General features: G+C 47.1%; 1 protein-coding gene across 3 annotated transcripts in view; it reads left to right on the top strand.

The window, feature by feature from the left end:
* The first annotated feature begins 573 nt into the window (after positions 1-573).
* Positions 574-24,318, top strand: part of ETV4 (ETS variant transcription factor 4) — a 45,209-nt gene continuing 21,464 nt past the window's right edge. For all 3 annotated transcript variants that reach the window (XM_074941049.1, XM_074941048.1, XM_074941047.1), the window contains exons 1-5: positions 574-762; positions 1,157-1,264; positions 1,374-1,467; positions 1,731-1,778; positions 22,207-22,260. In XM_074941049.1, coding sequence (XP_074797150.1) covers positions 1,208-1,264; positions 1,374-1,467; positions 1,731-1,778; positions 22,207-22,260 — 253 coding nt within the window. In that variant the 5' untranslated portion in view covers positions 574-762; positions 1,157-1,207. The remainder of the gene's footprint in view (positions 763-1,156; positions 1,265-1,373; positions 1,468-1,730; positions 1,779-22,206; positions 22,261-24,318) is intronic.

Here is a 24,318-nt window from a genome sequence, read left to right as displayed (position 1 = left end):
CTGGTTTGCACACACAAATGTTGACTGTACATGCAGGTGTTCTTTTCTGGGTGTGCAAACTCAGGGACTGGAATTTTATTTTATTTTATTGGCTCTAAGTACTTATACCAAAGAAATTGGTGTTGAAAGCCACGGTTGCCTAGCTGGTACAACGGGACAGAAGGAGTGATAAATGTGAGTGATATTTTCAAAGTCTCACTGAAACTTTAAAAAAAAATCCTTCATAACAGGAGTGTAGATACTTTAAAAGCTGCTTTAAAATGACCCCCACGTTGAGTGTGAGTTGGCAAGCCTGGATGTGTGTAAGTCCTGAGGAAGTCTGATGGTGTGAGCCGTGCACACGCCGTGCCATGCACAAAACTCAGCTCAGCACAGCTCTGGCTCCCCGTGCCTTGCAGACCTTTATGAATGAACTTTGGGAGTTTTTTTATGAATGGGAGCCCCAGCCTTGAATGAATCCCAGAGTGACGCGATCTGATTGGCCCTGGAAGCCGTAGCCTCTCCCCCTTCTGCTCTGGGTGAGGGCCAAGCCGAGCTGTGATTGGCGGGCGTGTCCCAGCCCGGGGCTTCATTCACAAAGTCAATGAAACAAAGAAGCAAGAAAGCCCAGCCTGGGAAGGAGGAAATGCACCAATGGGAGGCTCCCCCCGGGCACACTGTCTGAGCCGCCAGCAAAGCGAGCCCTTTCCCTGGGAGCGGGACTGGGGGAATATCTGCACGCACAGCCCTCGGGGCTGAGCCGCTCCGGGAGCCCCGCCGCAGGTGAGAGCCCGGGGGGACTGGGCGGGGGTGCCGGGTGGCAGTTACCACTGGGGAGCGAGGCATCACCCCACCTCTTCGCACAAGTTTTGCCAGATGCAGCATGAACGACGTCTCGTTGCACCTCACACCCAGCGCTGCAGCCGGGGAGCAGGGAGGGGGCGGTGGGGCTGCTGCTGGTAACCTGCCCCCAGGGTCGTTTTAGGAAGGGGCTGTATCTTCGAGCCCCGCTCCTGTAGCTAGGACAAGCCCGTGGAGGGGGGGCGGGGAGGAGGAGATGCCACGAGGCCCAGCCTGGGACGTGGTGGGCTAAAGCAGGTGCAGCCGAGACTAAGAGGCGCGCCCTGTTTGCCCCCCAGCCCTTGTGAAACAGGCTCCCTCTGCCCGTCTCCCGCAGGTCGCTGCGCTGAGCTGAGCTGGCTGCTCCATGCCCACGAGGAGCTAACGTATGGACGGGAGGATGAAAGGGTACTTGGACCAGCAAGTGCCTTACACTTTCACACACGTGAGTAGCGCTAGAGCCCCAGGGCCAAGTCTGCTCTCAGCCCCGGGGGAGGGGGCCCAGGGCCCAGTCCTGACATGACTTTCCCAAGCTGGTTTGTCCTTTTCTTCAGAAACCGCCCGGAAATGGGACCCTCAGCAGCCGAGCTCTGATGGGCACCAGGAGACCCATGGACCCAGGCTTAGCACCCCCTCAGGACTCGGAAGGTAAAGGCAGTTGCAGCACCCCACGGGCAGTGGGGGGGGGCAGGGCTCATGGGGGACAGTGGGTGGAGGTAGCAGGGGGAGGGACAGGGCTCATGGGTAGGGAGTAGGTAGGGACCAGACCCTCCCCTCCCTCTGCTTCACTCCCCTATTTCCCTGCAGTGTTTGTGTTTCTTTCCCATCCCACATCACCAACCCTGGAGCATCCTGCTGTCAGTCCAGCCCAGGCCAGCCTTCAGTAAAGGCACCTTTCACTTTTCTTGCAGACCTCTTCCAGGATTTGAGCCAGTTTCAGGAGACTTGGCTGACAGAAGGTAGGCACCCATTCCTCTTTTTGTTTGTCTCTCATTTGTTTGTCTTTGGTGTTTGCTCTGTTCTTCCTTTACTTAGTTTGCCTAGTTCCAAACATTAAATATATTTTTCAGCCTGGCCAAACTCTGGTCTTGTGTAAGTCAAGGATTATGAATCACACTATTGTGCTGGGTATTTGCTTATGAATGGAACTTCGCCCTTGGCCCATTTTCAGTGTCTGCTGGCAACTGCTGGGATTTTGTGTTAATTTGTCACTTATCTTTGTTAGTTGCCAAAACACTGATGATTTCTTTAATAAACAATGGAATGTTGCCTTCAGTTTTGGGAGCAAAATGCTCTTCTGCTAATTCAGAAAAGCTAGTGCTCTGAGGAGGTTGTCTTGGAATTTCTTTGTGTCTCTAAACTGTGTATTTAGTTTTGATGTCTAAACTGTTTTGCCTTTTGACTTCAGCACTGAAGGGAAATGATAAAATCTCTATTAGCCCAATTAATTTAAATTGCAACTAATTCTAAGTGGTCTTTTGTATTTGCTTTAACTGCAACGCTACCAGCAGCCTGTCCTCTGAAAGCGTTAAAATGTTTGTTTAATTTACTTATTAGCTGAAGAAGTACTCTTATGTCTCAGAAAGCCCCTAGTATGTTGTTGGTACTTAACAAATATTTAATAATAATATCCTAAATACATATGGTAATCTGAGCAGCAATCTTTCCCCTAATTCTACCACAACAAGAAAATATACTCCTGCAAAAGCAGGATTTTTTTAAACAAAAATTTGTCAGTGGAATACAAAAAATTGGCTTTTATTTAAAAAAAATGTTTTCTATTCAGTTAAAACCAAAGTGAGAAGACCTTTCGATCAGGCAATGTTCAGGAATGCAGACTTCATGGACACAAAATATCATCTGGAGGCCAGTCCAGGGTTATAATACCCATTGTGTTCATGCTACAAGGGAAAAAGAGGAGGATTTGCTTGAAGTCCATCTATGTAAACACCCTTCATACACTCAGATTATGAAAGAAGTTCTTTTAACTCTCAAAACCTGTGGAGGTGTTAGTAAAAGGACTTCCTGTCAGACTTGGGTTCTGGTGGAGTTTCAATTCTGGGCCTTCTGCTCTCTGATAGTTGTTTTAAGTTTGACACCATTAAAATTGGAAGAGCTTGCACAGAATCTCTTGTGCAATGTTCCATAAGTAAGTAATTGCATGCCCTGCAGTAACTAATTTGTGAAATTACTAGAGGGGAAGGAGAGGCCACATCAAGGTCTCACTGCTATGGACAGAGATAAGATTTCATTAGATAGTAATGCAAACCACAAAAAAATATAGTGAAGAAATGATGGTTCTCTGCCTGGGCATACGTTGGGTGAAAGTTGTGGAGAGCTGCCTAATGGTTAGAGTGCTGGACTGGAAGAAAGAACTTCTGGATTCGGTTTCCCAGCTTTTGTCACCGGCTTTCTGTTGGACAAGCCAATTCACCTCTCTGATCTCCAACTTCCCCACTTGCAAATTCATAATAAATATTAATCCTTTTCACTTCTATAGTAACCTGCCATTCCAGGATCTCAAAGCACTTTACTGACAGTGATGAATGAACCTCTGTGAAGTATGTATTGCAATTCCCCTTTTGAGGCCTGGAGCATCTCGGAGACTTGCTCCAGGTCGCACAGCAAGGAACAGACTCCAGGTCTCCTGATACTTGGTTGCACGGTATAACTGTAGGACCACACTCCCAGTCATGGGTGATAATATGGACCCACTTTACCCAGGCAATAAGTGTTTGTAAAGTGCTGTGTCATCTTTGGATGAAAATGCAGAGTTGTTATATTTGATTATTGAATATTTGGAGATGGGAAAATGAGATTTTTTGCAGGGAGGAGTTGGTGGACTGGGGTAGACATTTCCCTTCCCCTGCCAAGGAAAGCATTAGATACAGTATATATTAGGGAGTGAAGAGAAGACCATCCATGATAAGTCTGTGAAGCTGCCTGCATACCAAACCCTATGGACTTTCCATTCCCGCCACCTCTTTGTCTTTCATAAGATCCGACTTCCAGCGCAAAACTAAAGAGAAATCTTGAGCTTCCCAGTTATTTATAGACCACCTGCATTATAAGAAATGACCAACTATAACAAAAATGATAGTATTTATTTGTAAAAAAGTGAAATGCTGTTTCCGCGGACACAGTTCTCCTGGAACCTGCCAAACTGCTAGTATTTTAAATCTAGCTCACTGAGTCTAGTCAGAGTCCAACTGGAGCCCTAGTTGAGATTGTGCACATGCTTTAACAATCCAGGTTCCGTTCCTTAGACTGTATGTGTATGGTGAAGTGGCTCTTCAGCTAATCTGAGATGCTGTAATTTTGTAAATGAAACAAACAAATTGCAGGCTGAGGATTTAAGTCCGAATTTCCCTGAGGAGAGCTCCCCTCTCAAGCAGGCTATTATTTGTTCTCCGTACTCGCATTCGCTGACGTGTTTGATAATCAGTTATTATCTAATGTCTGTGTATGTGGAGCTATCTGCTCGCATTTTTGTATCAGATTTAGACAATTCTAAACTACAGACATATCTTTGAACAGTGCAAGGGATAACTGACAAATTTAAGAATTATGAATAATGTGAAAAAGGTGAAACTTTTAAATATTTTATATATTTCCTGCCTCCACCTCATGCAGTTGAGAAATATAGCTTTGTGTTAAAGGCTTCCTGCAATTACTTTTAAAATAAAATACCGCAGGAAGGAACCAACTTGTAAATATAAAATCAGGAATTAGTCTGTGCCAAGCATCCAGCTATGCACAAAATAAAAAATTTAAGTATGTAACTTAACTTTGTTCTACAATTAGTTTAATTCAGGAGGTTTTTATAGCAGCAAATAGGGCCCAATTTCCACATTGCACTGGTATAAATCACCAGTCTCTGTACATATGTAAGTCTTTTTTAGCAGACACTGGAATCTTAGGCCTTATAGCCACAACTTTGATTCTCTTTTCCACATCACTTTCTGTTTGAATTGGAGTATGTTAGAATGAAATGTGACTCTTGCAGTTGATAACTGTGGAACTAGTTTTGTGCCAAAGCTTTCATAAACGTGACTCAGGATTCAAAGATGCAAAAGCTTCCCTGGAGAAAAGTTTCTGTACTTTCCTTAGTTGTCTGTGCGGACTCCATCTCTGTTTTTAGAACCAGTGGGGAAGTGGGCTGGGGGAAATATTCTTCTTTGTGTGCCTCTGGTCTGAATGTGTTGGTTGTAACCCTAGGGAGCCCGTAAGTGCTATGGGATAAGACGGGGCAAGTGCTGATGGATTCAGGTTAAGTGACTAAAATAAGTCAGGAGAGAGGCTATGAGAAGCCTGTTTAGTTCCCAGCTCTCTTGGAAGCACGTCTGGTGGCTTAGGGGCAAAGAGGTTGGAAGTAAATTTCTTGGTTCTGTTGCAGTTATGTGAGATAGAGAACAAATTTGGAGAATTATGTTTCTCATGTAAGTGAGACTGACTGACAGCTCTGGCTTCAGGGCACAGGGCCTGTTGGTGCATCCTCCCACTGCCCTCCCCCAGCCCTACAGGGCAGTAGCTCTCAACCTTTCCAGACTCCTGTACCCCTTTCAGGAGTCTGATTTAGCTGGTGTACCCCCAAGTTCCACCTCACTTAAAAACTACTTGCTTACAAAATCAGACATAAAAATACAAGTGTCAAAGCACAGTATTACTGTACAATTGCTTACCTTCTCATTTTTACAATATGATTATAAAAAAAATCCATTGGAATATAAATATTGTACTTACATTTCAGTGTATAGTATATAGAACAGTATAAACACATCATTGTCTGTATGAAATTTTAGTTTGTACTGACTTCACTAGTGCTTTTTATGTAGCTTGTTGTAAAACTAAGCAAATATCTAGATGTGTTGCTGTTCCCCCGAAAGACCTCTGTGTACCCACATGGGTACGCGTACCCCTGGCTGAGTGCCACCGCTATAGGGCATCACACCTCAGAGTTGCATTCCAGCCATGCCCCTTCTGTTTGATTCCTCCATCTCAGAGTAGACACCATCCACTCTGTGGGGCTGAGATATGGACCATTGCCCTTTGTTCTCTGTTACCCTGAGTAAAACTGTCAGCAGCCCAGGGCAGGCAGCTGGCCATGATGCTCTATTAAAAATAACAGAATAGACACAGGCTCTCCGGGCAATAGACTGAGACCCCCAAACTCAGCTCATCTGTTGCTGAGACTGAATTTTAACCTACAGTCCCCTTGGTGCTATTGTCCAACTACTGCCTGGAGCCTAGCTGCCCTCGTCAGTCACTTGCGATGACAGAGTTCTCAGACTGTTCGCTCTTTGAATTCTGTAGGAATTTTCTTTTCTTCACTCTTGGTTCCACTTAGAGCCATGCAGGTTATTTCAAATGACAGTAATTGGAGCTGGCAGAGTTTTACTGGCTCCAGTCTGGTCTGTTACTCAGGCCAGTACTGGGTTATTCCCTACAGTATATTTCAGGGGTGCTTTGTCCAGTCTAGTTTTAAGTGCCTCACGTGGCTGGGTTTCCACCAGTGGATGTAGCTGGCACCTAGTCCTACTATTGTATCATTCAGGTAGCTGCTAGTCCTGCCTTACCTCTGTCCTTTAAAGCGTATGGTATCTATCCCACTTTCTGCAGTGCAGTTGAAAATGGTTTTGTCCATTCAGCACTAGCAGCCGAAGTGTTTTCAGCAGCAATTTGATAGAGGCTTTGGGGAACAAGCATTCACAGCTGGTACTCGTTTTCCTGCTGTGCAAAGGCCCAGGAAATGCTTGTAAGAAATAATAATAAAACATTAGCCGGGCCTGTGCTGTCTGGTCTGTATTGTCTCAAAGACAATTTCGTTTATGGCAGTGGGCAGGTGCGGGGTCCTTTGGCAGATATCATAGAATCATAGAATATCAGGGTTGGAAGGGACCTCAGGAGGTCATCTAGTCCAACCCCCTGCTCAAAGCAGGACCAATCCCCAATCATATCTTATGGACATGCCCTTTGCGGTCTCCGCACTGCGCTAGTGACCCGACGGTGTGTTACGGCAGGTCTGTCTGAGCGAGGCTCGGGACTCTGTCCCTATTTGTGTGTTCCAGAGAGCAGAGTTAACACTTAGCTAAGAGGAATTGGAAGAGTGGGCAGTGTGCACACAATCACTAGTTGCCACCCTGATTCCAGCTCTGTCCCTGGGAGACTGTCTTGGGCTGTGACGGAAATGTTTCCTGATATTCAGCCTACAACTTCCCCTGACCATTCAAGTGAACTGGCTGGTTTTGGTTCTATCCCCTGGGATCACACCCTAGTTTTCTCCCATCCTATGCTCTTCAGAGACTTGCAGCTGTTTTTCATTCCCTCCTGCCCCCATCTACATTACCTAACATTTTCCACTCTTTCACCTCCACTGGTGGTGCCAATGCAGAGAAGGGTCTTGGGTCACATAGACCTGCTCTGAGCAGGGTTGGCATCAAGGTCTTAGCGCACTAGCAGCTGCTGGAGCCCTGTCTATACTGGAGCCCCAGGGGAGCTGGACCCTTGGGAGCAATGGCAGAAGCCGCCGTAGTTGCTATTTGTCCAAGCAATGCACATTTACCTCTCATCATCGCTTTTTGCGAATCAGCTCGAGTCATTTGTGCTGCACTTTTTAGTTCCTGGTGCTTTATTGGCATATTCCTGGCTGGAGCAAATGAAATGGTCACATGCTCTTGGAGTGTTTAAAAACAGGTTACAAAAAATTTGTACCAAAGGAAACTTTCCCTTCCTAAGTGGTGTCGATCAGAGAGCTGCTCCTGCACTTGCTGCTACCGCCCCTGCCCCAGTATGGCTCCGGCTGGAGATGCAATAAGTCCCCTCCTGCCCCCCGTGTGCCATGGGGCAGTCAGGACTGTCGTTTTAAATTACACTAAACCACCTTTTTTACGCCAGCGTTTAAGAGTTACAGCACAAATGTGCTCCCTGCTGTGCAACAAGAGTGACCTCCTGTGGCAATCCAGGCGGCTCCTAAGTGCGGTGCCCATGGGCCTGTCCCCAGGGAGCACTGTCGGCTCTTCCTAGTTCAACTTGCATCTACGGTCAGCGATACATATTGGTCACTGTGAGTCCCAACCGTTGGGATTCCGGGTGGGATCAACTCCCTTCCAGCAGGCTGGAACCCTCTTTGCCGGGTTTCTGCTTGTTACTTCGGGTTTTCTCAGCACTATCCCTCTACTGCTGGGAAACTCAGAGGGGCAGTTCGCTTCAGACAGTTTCTCTGTTCAGTCCCCTTTGAGTCACTTCCAGTTTTTCGTGGGACTTTATCTCCCCTCTCCAGAAGGGAGGAAGCTGTGCACTTCATTTTTGGGGCTGGTGAATGGTGGGGCTAGCAGCTACTACCCCTGGGGGGTAGCTCTCTGTTTAGCAGCCGTAGAATCTGACACTGGTGGCTGCAGCTGACAGGCCAGGTCCCTGCACTGTCTTCTCCACTTATCTGTGATACCAGGGAAATCCTTGTCTGGTTTCACTCCCCTGCATGATTTTCACTAGCCTTGAACTTTGGTTTGTAGAGTTAACTGGAAAAAAGAACAAAACAACTTGCGCAAAAACTATCCGTTTGCAAGTTTCCTAACTAGGTTTAAATGCGGACCCCTAGATCTCTCCCGAGAACATACCTCTGCAACTAGACACTGTGCTGCATCTTATTGTTCCTTAACCTGCAGAGCCTGATGTCTCCACGCCCCGGCTTCTTGACAATACGGATGAAAAACTTTGGATATGGAACACTTTCAACCCCTGAGGAAGAGCAGCGTTGTTCCAGCCCAACCTGGCAAAGATTAGTGCTATTGTCTCCTTTGGTGTCACTGTCAGTTTCCCCCCGTCCCCATTAGTTTCTGACAAGACTAGAGGTGGTGGCAGCATGAAGATCTCTCTTTAATCTGTTAATATGCAAGTAATACGGTAGCTGGTTGTTTAGACCCAAAATATTGCCTAAAAGTTAGAACTTCCTCCAGACCATAAACTTCTCTTTTAACCTGTAATAAAATAAACTCCCTGCTCTAGCCAAGGTGAGAACACGAGCTGTTATTTTCTAGTTCCTTAAGAAACCAAGTGAGTTTTTTCCTCTTCCTCCTGCAGCAGCAGCAAAGAGATGCTATTCTCTGGGCTGGGCTGGCTGACCTACCTCACTGATGCTGTGAACAAAGTAACAGTAATAATATGTATTAGTATCTGTAAATTAGGCTCTGTGTCCTCACCGCCCCTTGTAGGTGTAGGTGCTGTCTACATTACAAAGTGCAGCTATGCTGTGATCTGTTTTCAGGATTCATCTATATTAGAAATACCACCAAGACTTGCCTCTGACAGTGACACTATCTGTGGACCATGATTAGAGAGCTCAGTTGTTCCTAGATCACAGTCCTGTGCGCTGCCCGCTAGATCACTCTTACAGCGTACAGAAAATGAGCTACGTTCCTTTCAGCTCTATTAGACACACAAAAGTTAGCCTTTTCACATAAAATCCATCTTTCCCAAGTGGACAAGGGCAAAAGCCAGTAAATACATCATGTTTCTCCCTTTGTTTGTATAACCCAGTGCAAAGTTCTCATCTTTTCAGCAAGAAAAGCAAAGCTGTATTCAAAACACACAAACCACTTACAAGTGAGCAAATTTGATCTCTGCTGTCCAAATCTAGCATTTAAAATGCATGAAACAGAGCACATGTAAATGTCGAGAATTTCCATGTTGCTTATCTCTGCTAGGCAGAGAAATACATATTTTCACTAAGCAGAGGGAGTAGGGTTGCCATGTCTCTGTGTGTATGTGATATACATTTTTCCTGCATCATAGTGCCATGATACAAAATATATTTCAGGGGACTATCCCATGGAAATCGAAATGGATGTCGGAGCAGCTCTTCTGAATCATGTTGTGATGTCCCTTTTACAAGCCCGGACTTAAATACTCACAGTGAGATTGCAAGTCTCGATTTCTGAACTGCGCAGTCTTTCTTCTAGTACTTTAGCCTCATTTAGACTAAAGTTCAGCACCTACTTCTACAACTTCTTGCTAAGTCTCCTTTATTTCTATTTTAAAAGTTTCTATAGGATTTTGATCATCTCATTTTAAACCTCAACAGATGAGCTGCTGCAGTCTGACTCTCATTTTCCTTACAGATTGTTCAGATTTATATTTATATACATAGGGATATTTTTTTCCTCTGTGGTCTAACTAGAACATCTCACCATAGTCAGTGGCTTGGTTCCTTAATTTGTTTCATACAGAAATGCTTAAAGGGATACTGTCAACTTGAATCTGGTCTCAGATTTAATTTTTATTTTCTTTTTTAAAAACCCAAGCTTTTATAAAAATGTGAGACTAAAATAAATGTTTCCACCATTTTAAAAAAAATTCAGACAAACAGGTTTTTTGGAAAGGCTCAAAACCCGAGCAATGCAGAGCCATAAACTTGACAATGAAACTGATATAAACAAAAGATGAACCATTGGATAAGTCCACATAAATTGCATCCACAATTTTTTTTAAAGGCTAACATTAAAATCTATTAATCTATTCTTTGGCCCCATGCTATTTAATATCTTTATCATTGACCTGGCTAAAAACCCCAAAGTCATCACCAGTAAAGTTTGCAGATGACAGAAAAATTGGGGGAGTAAACAATTAAGAGGACAGATCTCTGATTCAGAGCGATCAGGATCACTCGGTAAACAGGGCACAAGCAAATAATGTGCATTTTAATGTTGTTTTTCTAGAAGATTTGCTCTAGGAATTATTTTGGGACAGTTCTATGACCTGTGCGATATAGGTCAGACTACACGATCACAAGGGTCCCTTCTGGCTTTAGAATCTATCTATGAGTCTCCTCACCCAGCTAAGAGAAATACAAAAAGTGAATAAAGAGCATAATATTCCATAATATTGAATGTTCCTAGTAACCTAGGGAAATAAATGTACCTGCTTGAAATGTGTTTTCAAGTTGACCAAGTCGCTCTAAAGTTCTGGGGCCTAATTGTTCCATCAGCAGGATCAGTCAATGGGAATTGTGTGTGTTCTATTGACAGGATAATAGGAGGCAGCTCCATGTCCCTCTAGTTCTAACCTCTTCTTCCATTATTGGAGCTTTATCTGATGGATAGGGCTCCGGGTCTGTCACGGAGGTTGCAGAAGTCACAGATTCGTCCGCGACCTCCATGACTTCTGCAGCCACGAGTGTGGCTGACCCTGTGCTCAGGTAGACCTGGGGACAGCCACACCGGCCGCTGCTCAAGTTGCTCTGCAGCCAACCGCTCGGGCGGCCCCGCAGCCAGCGGCATCAGCCGCTACTGGAGCAGCCCCGGGGCCAGCCACACCGGCCGCTGCTTGGACAGCCCCAGGCAGCTGGCCCCGGGGACTGCCTGAGCAGCGATCCTGGGGGTGGCAGGAGCCGCTGCTGCTCGGCAGCCTCCGGCAGCGGTCCTGGGGGCAGCCAGAGCAGTGGCAGTTGGGCGGCCCCGGGGGCGCCCAGAGCAAGCAGCCGCTGCTCAGTGGCCCCCAGCACCTGGTGCTGTTGACTCTCCCCGGCAGAGCCACGGCCCTCCCTGTGCCCCCCCTCCGCAGCAGTGGCCCCCCACCTAAGATTTAGTCAGGGATATTTGTAGTACAAGGCCGTGAATATTTATTTATTGCCCGTGACCTGTCCATGACTTTTACTAAAAATACCCCTGACTCCATGCATCTGATTAAATGGGTTCTAGCCCACGAAAGCTTAGGCTCAAATAAATTTGTTAGTCTCTAAGGTGCCACAAGGACTCCTCGTTATTTTTCCTGACTAAATCGTAGCCTTACTGATGGAGCTAGCAGTGATAGATCTCGTATGGTGCTTCTGGCTGCTCTAACCCCTTGCAGTGAAACTTGATGTAGGGTGCTGGTTCTCGGGTTTTGAAGCAAAGAATCCTTGCTTCTTGCCCCACTCATGTTTGTGTGTTCTGTATGTGTGTGTTCATTTGCTCTGACAATTGTCCAAAGGCCTGGTACTGATGATGTGTCAGTGCAGTGGAACTGGACAATCAGGTGCCGATTGTAGGCACTATGTGTCCTAACCCTTGTCCTATGGCTTTGCTGTGGGAATCATAGGCGCCAACTCTGTGGGTGCTCTGGGGCTGGAGCACAGCAGCTCCCCGCCCCCCCCCCGCCCAGCTCACCTCCGCCTCGGCTCCGCCTCCACCTCCTCCCCTGAGCGCAACACATGCCCACGTTTCCCCCCTAGCTCCCAGCGCTTGTGCCGCAAAACAGCTGTTTCGCGCGGCTGGGAGGGAGGGGGTGGAGGGGGAACGCGGCACGCTTGGGGAAGAGGTGGGGCCGGGGCGGGCATTTGGGGAAGGGGTCCAGTAGGGGCAGGGAGGGGGCGAAGTTGGGGCAGGGACTTTGGGGAAGGGGTTGGAATGGGGGGGGCGGGGCAGGGGCGGGGAAGGGGTGGAGTCAGGGCAGGGCGGGAGGGCGCGAGCACCCACTGGCGCTGGGGAAAGTTGGCGCCTATGGTGGGAATATGATGAAAGCCCCTCGAGTTGTGTGGCAGCTGAGGCCCCCTTTGAAGCCTGATGCCAGCCTCATGGAATCTGTGACAGGTTCTGTTTGGGATGCCCTGAGCTCCGGGGTGGCTAATATGGACTTCAGCCACTGCTTGTACTTTACCTAACTGCCTGTATCCTTCCGATTAGCATCCCAGATTGTTCTGTGTGACTCCTTGGGAGGTAAAGCGTCCCTGGTTTCTGAAGAGACAAGTCTGGTTTCTCGCCTTCAGGCCTCACTCTAGATTTCTAAGGAGGAAACTGGAGCTGTGCTTAGCCTTATCCTGTTAAATTTGCATGAGTGGTGCGATTTGGAGGAAAAGGAGCATCTTTTATGTCGTGATAAACCTGCCTTGATTTGCCTACTTTTGATGATCACTTTAGATAAGCTGTTAGTTACCAGCAGGACAGTGGGGTGGGAGGAAGTTTTGTTTCATGGTCTCTGTGTGTATATAATGTCTTCTGCAGTTTCCACGATATGCTATGCATCCGATGAAGTGAGCTGTAGCTCACAAAAGCTCATGCTCAAATAAACTGGTTAGTCTCTAAGGTGCCACAAGTACTCCTTTTCTTTTTTCTTTTTACGAATACAGACTAACACGGCTGTTACTCTGAAACCTACTTTTGAGCAGTTTGTTCTGAACCCAAAATGTGGACTTTTGCCTCCAGTGAAGAAAGATGTGCAAATCACCCCACCTTCCCTCCCTACACATTCACCCATGCCTAACTACTGGGAGTCTGGGACGTTCTTCAGAGTAGCAGCCGTTCTTGATTGCTAGAGAATTTGTCGACACTGACAAGCTTACAGCAGCACAGCTATACTGTCCTGTGCCTCTGCAGATCTCCCGTGTAGCTGCTTCCCCAAACCACCCCCAACAAGCGGTGGTAGCTACGTTGGCAGAAGAGCGTCTCGCACCGACATAGCGCTGCTACAAAACATAGCTGCTGCTTGTGTTGACTCGTGGCATTAATTCAAGCCAGCTCTTTGAACCCTGGTGAAATGGAAAGAGTCTCAAAATTCAATGACAAGCTACACAAGTGTTGCCAAAGTGTAAAGGTGACAGGAGAGATCATGTGTCTCTCAGAGGTGTGTACAGCCCAAGCACCTGCCCAGGACAGGGCCTCACAGCGTATCTAAGCCTTAGTCCCCCGGGTCCAGGGTCCTTGAGACTGAGTGATGCCTGACTTGCCAGAGCTGCTAGAGGGCAACATGCATGTCTCAGCAGAGCTCCAGGGAACCAGACTTGGAAACATGCTGCATTGGCTCACAGGGAGCGCCTTTGTGGGGACTTGTGATGTGTTTATAACTGGTTGACTGTCGTCCTGACCTCCTCATTACTGACAGTTTTCTTTAACATTTTGCATGTTGTACCAGCACGGTGCAGCCCTACGGGGCAGTCTAATGCAGATGAGGTGCCAGTGTGTCTGGACTTGTTCAGACAAACTGGGAAGGCAAGCAAGAAAATGCAGGTGACTAGAAGGACAATTAGATCTTCCTGCTTTGGCGGAAAAGCAATAGCTCTGGAGGCTTTTCATTTGAAAATTGAAGGCGTATTCTTCTGTGTGAGAAGGTAGGGTGGGAAGGTAAACTTAGGGGGAGGGGTGTTTGCACAGAATTGAATGCAGATGTGCAGCTATTCTGAGGAAGTTCGTTGGGTGTGGGCACTGCAACTCCCGATATGTTGCTTAGGGCTGAAATCTCTGCACAATGTAAGTTCAGACTGGCTGGAAAAGAGTTAGTTGTGTATTGGTACAAGGGCCAATTTCTGAGCAGCAATTGCTATGCTGAAATCAGGATTTGATTCCTATACTGATTGCCTCAGTCTCTTTGCTGTTCTTAGTAGCTCACGAATAGCTCACGAAAGCTTACGCTCAAATAAATTTGTTAGTCTCTAAGGTGCCACAAGTACTCCTTTTCTTTTTGCAGATACAGACTAACATGGCTCCTACTCTGAAACTTTAGTAGAAGTGTGTCTTCTCATCCAGAAATTAAGGGTGTTCTAGAATAAATACAGCTAGATGTTGTTGCTTTTGAAGACAAAGCTGGGTTGGTACCTTTATTTTTTATATTTTTGTCCCATAAGGGAGACGATTATGAGAGAAGAACTTCAACAACAGTGTACATCCTAGGTTGAGGGCAGTCTATTTGAAGTTAGGCTGGACCAACATGGCTCTCAATACCTGGAAAGACACTGAACAAATTATTAATCAATTTGTTAGCCTCTAGAGGATAATAGGGTTATAAGGAGAAGCAAACTAGGGAAATGTGATCTAGAGGAAATTACTATAAGGTGGGTGCAAAGCTGGCTGAATGATCGTATTCGAAGAGTACTTATCAATGGTTTACTGTCAAACTGGGAAGATGTATCTAGTGTGGTCATGCAGGGGTCTATCCTGGGTCCAGTACTAATCAATATTTTCATTAATGACTTGGATAATGGAGTAAGAGTATACTTATAAAATTTGCAAATGACATCAAGATGGGAGGGGTTGCAAGCACTTTGGAGGAGAGGATTAAAATTCAAAATGACCTTGATAAACTGGAGAACTGGTCTGAAATCAATAAAATGAAATTCAATAAAGTCAATGCAAAGTACTACACTTAGGAAGAAAAAAATAAATTCACAACTACAAAATGGGGGCTAACTGGCTAGGTGGTAGTACTGCTGAAAAGGATCTGGGGTTAGAGTGGATCACAAATTGAATATGGATCAATGTGATATAATTGCAAAAGAGGCTAATACCATTCTGGGGTGAATTAACAAGAGCATCATATGTAAGACATGGGAGGTAATTGTCCTGCTCTACTTGGCATTGGTGAGGCCTCAGCTGAAGTCCTGGGTCCAGTTCTGGGCACCACACTTCAAGAAGGATGTGGACCAATTGGAGAGCATCCAGAGGAGAACAACAAAAATGATCACGGGTTTAGAAAACCTAAGCTCTGAGGAGAGGTTAAAAAACCTGGGAATGTTTAGTCTTAAGAAAAGAAGACTGAGGGGTGACCTGATAAGTCTTCAAACCTGTCAAGGCTGTTCTAAGGAGGGTGGGGATCAATTGTTCTCCATCTCCTCTGAAAGTAGGGCAAGCAGTAATCAGCTTAAACTGCAACAAGGGAGATTTAGGTTAAATATTAGGAAAAAAATTCTAACTAAGGCTAGTTAAGCACTGGAATAGGCTTCCAAGGGAGGTTGTGGAATCCCTGTCATGGAAGGTTTTTAAGAACAGGGCCCTGGACTAGATGACCTCTCATGCTCCTTTGAGCGCTACATTTCTATTCTCATATAGCTACAGCAGAAGGAAAATGGCACAAATAACCTGGGAGGAGGGTGTGTCTACAGACTCATTATAATTGGAAAATCTGAATTACAGTTCAGCCCTGAATTACTCCTTCTCTGAATGTTTGAGGGGAATGTTCATTAAAGCTCTTCCTAGCAAAAAAGAAAAGCGGAACAAGAGCAAATCCCTATCTGCCTATTCCCTGAAACTGAAAAGACGTATAACTGGAGGGTGCCTATCTAAGGTAATGGTAGAACAGGAATGGGCTGTAGCATTACGGCACTATTAATATAAAGTTTGTAGGCTGGAATACCCTTTCCAGGGCATGCCCATAGAATTTGCTGTGTCAGCTCTCCGGGTTAAATGGTTTAGTCCTTGTTCCTTTACTGTATATGTTTTACTCTATTTTATTGTTATTTATATTGTGATAGTGCCTAGGCAACTCAGTCATGGACCAGGGCCCCTGGTTCAATCCCAGAACAAAGAGACAGTCCCTGCCACCAAAAGCTCACAGTTTTATGACCAGAAACAGGTAGATACAAGTAGGCGGGGAGCACAAGATAACAGTGAGTGACCGGGAGTCAGCATGATAGGCAGCTGCCCAGCACACCAGCTGCCTCACCATTGTCAAGCTTTTCACAGGCCTCGTGTGGAAGGAGGATTCTAGGATTTAAGTCTGTTTAATTGAATGTTTGTGTTAGCTGTAAGAAAAGTTGAAACAATAAAGCCTGAGAGAGGTAATTAAGATTCTGACTACCCTAAAGGCTTGTAACCAGTTAGTGGCTCCATAAGGTGATTTGTGACCCATAATGCACAACATGGTTAAAACTTGCTTACCAACCAAAGTGGTGACAGTGTTTTGTCCCTGCCAGAGCCCTAGTCTGGCGCACAGATGGCTATCTGTAACCAGGTCATCACACAGTGGACAGGGCGCCCTAAGTATATTTGTGTAACCAGTTTGGCTGGGCGTACTTACTCCCAGCTGCCTGTGAAGTAGGGTTCCCTAGGGTGCATTGTTCTGTATGTCCTCTGGGCACTATATCCCCTACAAATCATGGATTTGCACTGCTGCAAACATGGTCATGATACAGAAAATTTGCCGTGTGCAGACACAAAATGTTACTTGTAACCAGCTATGGCCACTGCACATCTACCTGGGTACAAAATCACAGTTAAGCGCTGCAGTGCGGAGAAGGCATACATGAATTCATGTCTACTTGTCTCCTGGTGCCTCAACCTGAGTTGAGGCATCTCCATGAAAACTTACAAATGTATGCTTTAAAGAGGCTCAAAGAATTCTTATCAGAAGAAAGCAAAGAGCCGTCCCTGGAAAGGATTCTTCATTTGTTCTAGATTCTTCATTTGTGTCTCTGGAGTAGAGGCCGTGGGGATCTCTGCACATGAGGTTTTACAGCTTTCTCCGAAGTCTAAGCTTTCATTTAAAATAATAATAATAATTAATAATTCTAGCCCTTTGGGATGTGGGGAGAAATCAGAGTGTAAACTGCCTAGCTGTTGTCTTTTCATCCCTGCAGATAAACAAGTGTGGCTTGATGAGGCATTAATTCTTGAAGTCTTGTTATTACTATTGAGTTGCTAACGCTGTTAACCATTTCATTGCTCTTCGTGCTCCCACAAGATGGGATGGTCCACGGGGAATGAGGCTGCAGATATTCAAACACCTTTATCAGACAGTTTCTGGATAATTCAAAAACCACGGAGGCACTTGCTATTGTCATTATGATGAGTGCTGTTTACAGTATCTTCAGCAGGAAGTGCAGGCCTCCTGCAGTGTGACTGTGAGCTGTTTAGTGTTGTCTTTGTGAAGAGAGAGGTCAGGTGTTTGGCAGGTCATATAAGATGCCAATATGCTACAATTTTCTCCTAAATTTCCCACCTGAGAGATCACGCATACAGAGGGGAAGCTTTCTCTCCCTTTCTCCCACACATATATGCAGAGTTTAAACTCTTTCTCTGAAATGCTCCTTCTCCTGTTAGTAACTTACGAACTCCGGCCTTCCGCACAAGTGCCAAGCAATCTGCTTTTTCTGGAACGATTGCTTTGCAAAGGCTACGTCCGTGCAGAGACAAACGTTTCTTGCTTCTCTCAGGACCTTGGCATATCGTTCCCAACTTGAGTTTCTCAGTCAGTAGCTATTTGTGCCACAATGAATTCTCTAAGATTCCTGGGTATTGGGAAATAATGAACCCTAGTTAGAAAGAGCAAATAAACCTAAATAGTCATCTTGACTTCGAAGAAAAGAGGGAAAGAAACGGAGGCCTGATCTACACTACAAACGTAGGTTGACAGAAGCCACCTTATGTCAACCTAATAATGTGTGTGTCTATAGTACCGGGTCCCTACCGCTGACCTAATTTGCCTGTAATGTCGACTTAAGTACTCCACCTCTGCGAGAGACATAACGCTTAATTCGATGTTGATGGGTCAACAGAGAGGTGGTGTAGACACAACATTGCGTAAGTCGACCGAATTAGCCTCCAGGGGGTATCCCACAATGCTCTGGAGACTGATTGCTCTGGAGATCGTTTTCAACTCCGCTGCACAGCAGCCAGGTACACAGGAAACAGCACCTTCCCTATTAAAGCCCCGGGAACTTTTGAATTTCCATTTCCTGTTTGATCAGCATGGAGAGCTCGCCAGCCCAGCTGATCATGGTAACTCAATGCCCCAAACATGCTCCAGCCTGGAAGTTGTGGATCTTATTGGTCTGTGGAGAGAAGAGTCTGTGCAGGCACATCTCCTATCCAGCCGAAGAAATGAAGACATCTGTGAAAAGCTTGCGCAGGGCATGGGAGAGAAGGGCTACACCAGGGGCATGCAACAGTGCCATGTGAAAATCAAAGAACTTAGGCAGGTGTACCAGAAGACAAGTGAGGTGATCAGTCATTCTGGTTCTGCACCACTGACGTGCCACTTCTACAATGAGCTGCATGCGATTCTCAGCAGTGACCCCACCACTGCCCCCAAACGCAATGTGGATACCTCCCAGGAGTCTGAGTCCTGGGCCACCTCAGGCAACAACGAGGAGGACATTCTGGACGAGGAGAATGTGGGACAGGCAGGTGGTGGATCCATTCTCCCCAAGAGCCAGGAGCTACTTTTAATCCCATAGCCCAGCAAGTCACAGGACAGCATGGTGGCCAAGCATGATTCTGGGGACGGCACCTCTGGTGAGTATGCAATTCCAACCAAACTGTAGGGGTTACATGCTCTTATACTTTATGTTTAAGATGAAGAAAAAGTGAGGTGCGGTGGGAATCTGCTTCCCAGTGGCCACTCCAACTACGCAGAGGGTGCACCCCGGAAGAGACTGTTTATGTGCACAGGGATGGTCTGGGAATCCTCCATGGAGACCTCCAGGAAACTTTTGGAGGTACTCTGCAATCCTTTGCAGAAGGTTTCTGGGGAGGACTGCCTTATTTCTTCCACCACGGTAGGACACTTTCCCACGCCACTCCGGTATTAACTCTGCTAGCTTCATTGTAGAACACAGCATAGCAGCATAAGGACCAGTTCTGTACCCAGACGCTTGCAGCATCTGCTCCCTTGCCACCTCTGTCACCCTCAGGAGACTGATATCACATAGGGTCACCTAGGGGAGACTGTGGACGTTTTCATTACAAATGCTCGGATCACAAACAATCATCCGTGGTGATTTCCGAGTCCCTCAACTACGGTTTCCCTAACATGCCAGTGTTTTGGTTGGCAGGGAATTCAGTATCTGCAAGCCCAGGGCGACTGTTGCCTGCAGCGTTAAGGGAAGGGGAGGGTGGGCTTCCTGTGTTTTCTCGTGGCCGCAACGCCCCCCACCCCCCCACACACACACTTTGGAGCTGCCTCAGATAAAAAAACCTCAATTTGGGAGGCTTAACACTGGTCCCCAGTCTCCAAGCACCGTCCATGTTGCTAAAGGGAAGAGGCATTGTCCACTTACCCACCTGTGCTCCCAATGCGCGTTTCCCACAAGTTGCAGCACAAGGCCTGTCGCCCATGCCACTGGGCCATACTCACCACGGCAGGAACAGCAAACAGGTTTATTGAATGGCTAGAGATTCTGATTATGTTCTGGCTTGCACTTGAGTGTAATAAGGGGAGGAATATTTAAATAGCATCCTTGTACCAGACCCTAGGTATGCACTGACGATGGTTGCCTTGTGCTTTGCACGCCTTACAGTGGAAAGCTTGGCCTTCAGCACAGCCTCCACACCAGCAGAGAGGCTTTTGCAGATTAGAGGATGGAAAAAGAGACCATGTGATGACTTGTTCAGCGAGATAATGAACAGCGGACATGGAGCTCAGAGCCTGGAGGATTTCATTGTCTGAAAAACGACATGGACAGAGAGAGCAGGAGAGCATCCCAGGAGCACGAGCGGGCCACGCAGGATGAGATGCTGCGGATTATGAGGAACCAGTCAGACATGTTGGAGCGTCTGGTTGAGCTTCAAGAAAAACAGCATGAGGCTAGACCCCTGCAGAATGGCCTGCAAACATCACCCTATTCCCAATTGCCCTCCCCCAAAATGTTCCAGGAGGCGGGGTCGGGGGGGAAGATGCAGTATCCCTTCCACTCAACACCAGGGGAGGGCACTAAGAACAAAAGGTGGCCATTGGAAGACCTTTGATGGGCAGGACTTCTGTGCTTTCACAGACAAGCTGACTTGGTTTCTCCCCTCCCAATTTTATCCCACGGTTTACCCAAGGTTAAAGTATTTCCCTGCTCTTTCAGTTTCTGTATGTTTGTGCAATAAAAGTCAATGTTTTGAGAATGAAATGCTCTTTATTTATTGCGAGCATGAGGGTGTGGGGGGGGAAGGGGAGGTGCAGGGAAAATGATGCAACAGAGGAGGTGGTATGGGAGGGCACAATGCAGATAAACAGTGCACATTACTGTGGCTCATTACTGAACCAGGTTTTCAAACCTCCTGGAGACAGAGCTGCTCACTGGGTTCTTCTTATTGCCCTGGTATCTGGCTGCTCAAAATTGGCTGTCAACCTATCTGCCTCCACAGCCCACCCCTGCGGAAACTTCTCTTCCTTGGCCTCACAGATATTGAGCACACAGCAGGCAGCGATAACAATGGGGATGTTGCTTTCACTGAGGTCTAACCCAGTAAGCAAACTGCTCCAGTGACTCTTTAAATGCCCAAAGACACATTCCACCACCATTCTGCACTTGCTCAGCCTATTGTTGAACCGGTCCTTACTGCTGTCCAGGTGGCCGGTGTACGGCTTCATTAGCCATGGGAGCCGGGGGGGCTGGGTCTCCCAGGATCACTATTGGCTTTTCAACATCCCACACTGATGTCGGTGAAACGGCCCCTGTGATCCATGAGTGCTTGCAACACCATAGAAGAGTATGCCTTTCGGTTTATGTACTCTGGCAAGATGGTCTGGTGTCAAGATAGGGATTTGTGTTCCATCTATAGCCCCACTGCAGTTAAGGAACCCCATTGCGGCAAAACCATCCACTATGTCCTGCACATTGCCCAGATTCACTACCCTTCTTAGCAAAAGTCTATTAATGGCCCTGCACACTTGGATCACAACAATACCCACGGTGGATTTACCAACTCTGAATTGACTCCCCCCACTCTGGCCTTGCAAGCTTCCTCAGAGAGATCGCCACTCGCTTCTCCATGGTCAGAACAGGTCTCATTTTAGTGTGGCTGCACTTCAGCGCCGGGGAAAGCTCTGCACGAAGTTCCTGGAAAGTGGCCTTCCGCATTCAAAAGTTCTACAACCACTGCTCGCCATCCTGCGGTCATGCTCGTCATAGCTGCATAATGATGCGATCCCACCAGTCACTGCTTGTTTCCCAGGGCCAGAAATGACACTCCACCATGTTCAGCTGCTGTGCAACTGCCAGCAGCAATTGGGAATTGTTTCATTCCTTGGGTTGCAGCAGGGCTGCTTGAATAACGTCACAATGTTCCGTGCAGCGGCTCCTGTCTCAGCTCTGGAAATACTGCAGGATAAGGCTTGAGGAGTTTGTAATGCTCACAACAAGAGTAAATAGCTGAGCTGGGTCCATGCTTCTTGGTCTATGGCGTATGCGCAGCTAAGCCAGGCTTTCAAAAAAGGCACAAAAAACTATGGGTTGAATGCCGTTGCTATCAGGATAGGGAGGGAGAAAACTACATCGTGTGAGGTTGAAGCCATGTTCCCATTCTCATTCCCCCCTGCAACAATATTTTGGTCCCATGAGTCATTGCAAGCCCTTCCCAAAAACCCCTGCAGCTAGTTGCACTGCTTTACACGCCTTACAAGGGCTGCTAGTGAGGACGCACTCCACTGACACAATGAGTGTGGTATAGACTCACCCAACCGACTTAATTCCTGCGGCGTCTGGATGTCGGCTTAAATTAAGTCAACCTAATTTTGTAGTGTAGACGTGCCCTGAATCTGCAGGGGAAAGAACTGCATCAGTGTGCTTGTAATCCCTAAGGGAAACCAGCCCTAAAGAGCCTTCCAGCCAAAAGCTCTGATTTTAAACACAGAGACTCATTTCTGCCTCACTGTTTAATTACAGCTTACTAAGTGCCAGATCTGATTCTCCGCATCTCTCTTTCTCCCTCTTTGCAGCTCAGGTTCCAGACAGCGATGAACAATTTCTGCCTGACTTTCATTCGGAAAACTGTAAGTACCGTGGGAATGTGTTTACGGGGAAGGGGCAGGAGCTGCTTCAACCAAACAAATGTATCAATGAGAAGATCACTGTGCCACATGGAGAGTCAAAGCAAAGGCACGAGGTCCCTCCTGCACCACCCAAAGTAGAGGGATAGTGACCACCTCTCCCCTTCTTGAGAAGACAAAAATATCCCTATCTAATTCCAGTCAAAGGCATTTGGCACATTCCCCTAATACTGAGGTTCCAAGGCTGTTGGCGTTTGGTGGCAGATGTGTATGGTGGTTAATTGGGCAATTCCAGCCAGCTAAGGAGTGGCATTGGCATGAGATGCAAGGGCGAAACCTTCACCTATAGCCACCAAGCTGAAGGAAATTGGCTTGGATGGAGATGTTCTCACTGGAGGGAGAGGAGAAGAGGGAAAATAAAAAAGGAGGGGAAATCCATCTTTAGTCATAAGTCAGTTATTTTTGGTTAGGATCTTATTTCCAAAGCTCTTGAGGTGGGACATTAACAGTACAGAATTGGGGTCTGGGTTACAAATGCCAACAGCTCCTTTAAATCTCTGAAGTCTGGAGTCTGAAGGCACGTACCCACCTTTGGCTATAAATGGAAGTGTGCTGAGAGCTCCCTTGACGTGTTGGGAACCTCCTAATTATCACTTCTGCTGGGCTCTGATAATCAGCTTTGGCACCTGCCACCTGGGCAGGGGAGTGGATTAGGAGCTGGGTACTGTGTAGGGGGACTTGGTGCTGCCCAGATTGGAGACACTGTGAAAACTGAACTCTCCTGAGGCCGACCTGCAGTGGAACAATCAGTTTCCTAAATAGATCAATTCTTGTGTTTTACCAACCTTCAATGAAACAATCACATGGGTGTGTTTGCCCATGTGTGTGGGAGCATTTATATCACCCACCCTCATTCTAACACCAGAGCACTTCTGTTCACAAAGGAGAGTCTGATACAGCGCGCTTAGTGCAGCACCAGGGAGCTGTCTCTGTATAATAACGGTGCTCAGTCCTTGCAGAGCACTTCCATCCTCCAAGGGCTGAGCAGGCCCTAAGGAACATCCCCAGGAGGGATGGCTACTTTCTAGGTGTGGACCCAGACGCAAGGTCACACAGGCATCACTGGCAGCGCTGGGAAGAGAGCCCAGGAGTTCCTGCCTCTCCATTCATGGTCCATCCCTTTCTCCACTCCAGGAAGCCCCTGTGCTGACCCCAGCCTGTGTACATGGCACAGGGTGGTATTTTGAGAGCCTAGCTGGATCCTCATCAGAATTAACCTTGTAACTGGGAGCCATTGAACCTGCTGTCCGTTGTCCTGTGCAACTGCCTGTCCCATCCAGCTGATGTTAACAGACTGTTCTGAGTAGAAAGTCTGTGTTCCAGGCTGGCTGAGAGAGCCCAGAGCCTGGCGTGTCAGAGCTTCAGGAAGCCCCGCTCCCCTCTCCAAGCCCCTGCACATGTGAACATCTCACAGTAACTGAGAACAGAGGGAGATGGATGTTTAAAGCCCTTCCAGACAGCTCTGTGCTTTTCCAGGGACGATGCTCCTCAGTCCCCAACAGCCCCAAGGATGGGTTCCCCTCCCCCTTTCTGTGTCTGCTCATGAAAAAAAGGACAACGCACTTTTTCTGATTGCTCCCCTCTCGCCCTCATTGGGATTTGGCTTTGCAGCACTGGCCCAGCATGTGCTCTAAGTCATATGACTTCTTTCTTCCTCCCGCTGACCTGGAGCTGAGGAGAGGGCTCGTCCCATGTTTCATTCTGAATGAATGAGCCAGTTGTAATGTAATAGCCTGTTCCAGCTATTAGGGGCCGGAAAGGGTTGGCCGCTCCTAGCACACTTTGCTTCATGAGGCTTGAATGGAGCTCAGTGTACTGGCCAGTGGGGTTTTTTCTCTCCCTTGACAGCAGCATTTTTGTGGCTGGTTCTGTAGTTTCTGTTTACTCTGTAAAACGAATTGAGCTGTCACAGACAGAAGGGGAAGGAGTGCTCCCGAGCTATGGAAAGAGACGTCTCTCCTCCACCCCTGCTCCTGGGACCTGCACTGTTTGCACAGATGT

This window comes from Natator depressus, chromosome 27 (assembly GCF_965152275.1).
Source record: "Natator depressus isolate rNatDep1 chromosome 27, rNatDep2.hap1, whole genome shotgun sequence".
Lineage (NCBI taxonomy): Eukaryota > Metazoa > Chordata > Testudines > Cheloniidae > Natator > Natator depressus.
Note: the sequence above shows the minus strand (reverse complement) of the source record. Positions and strands in the feature narration are given on the sequence as shown.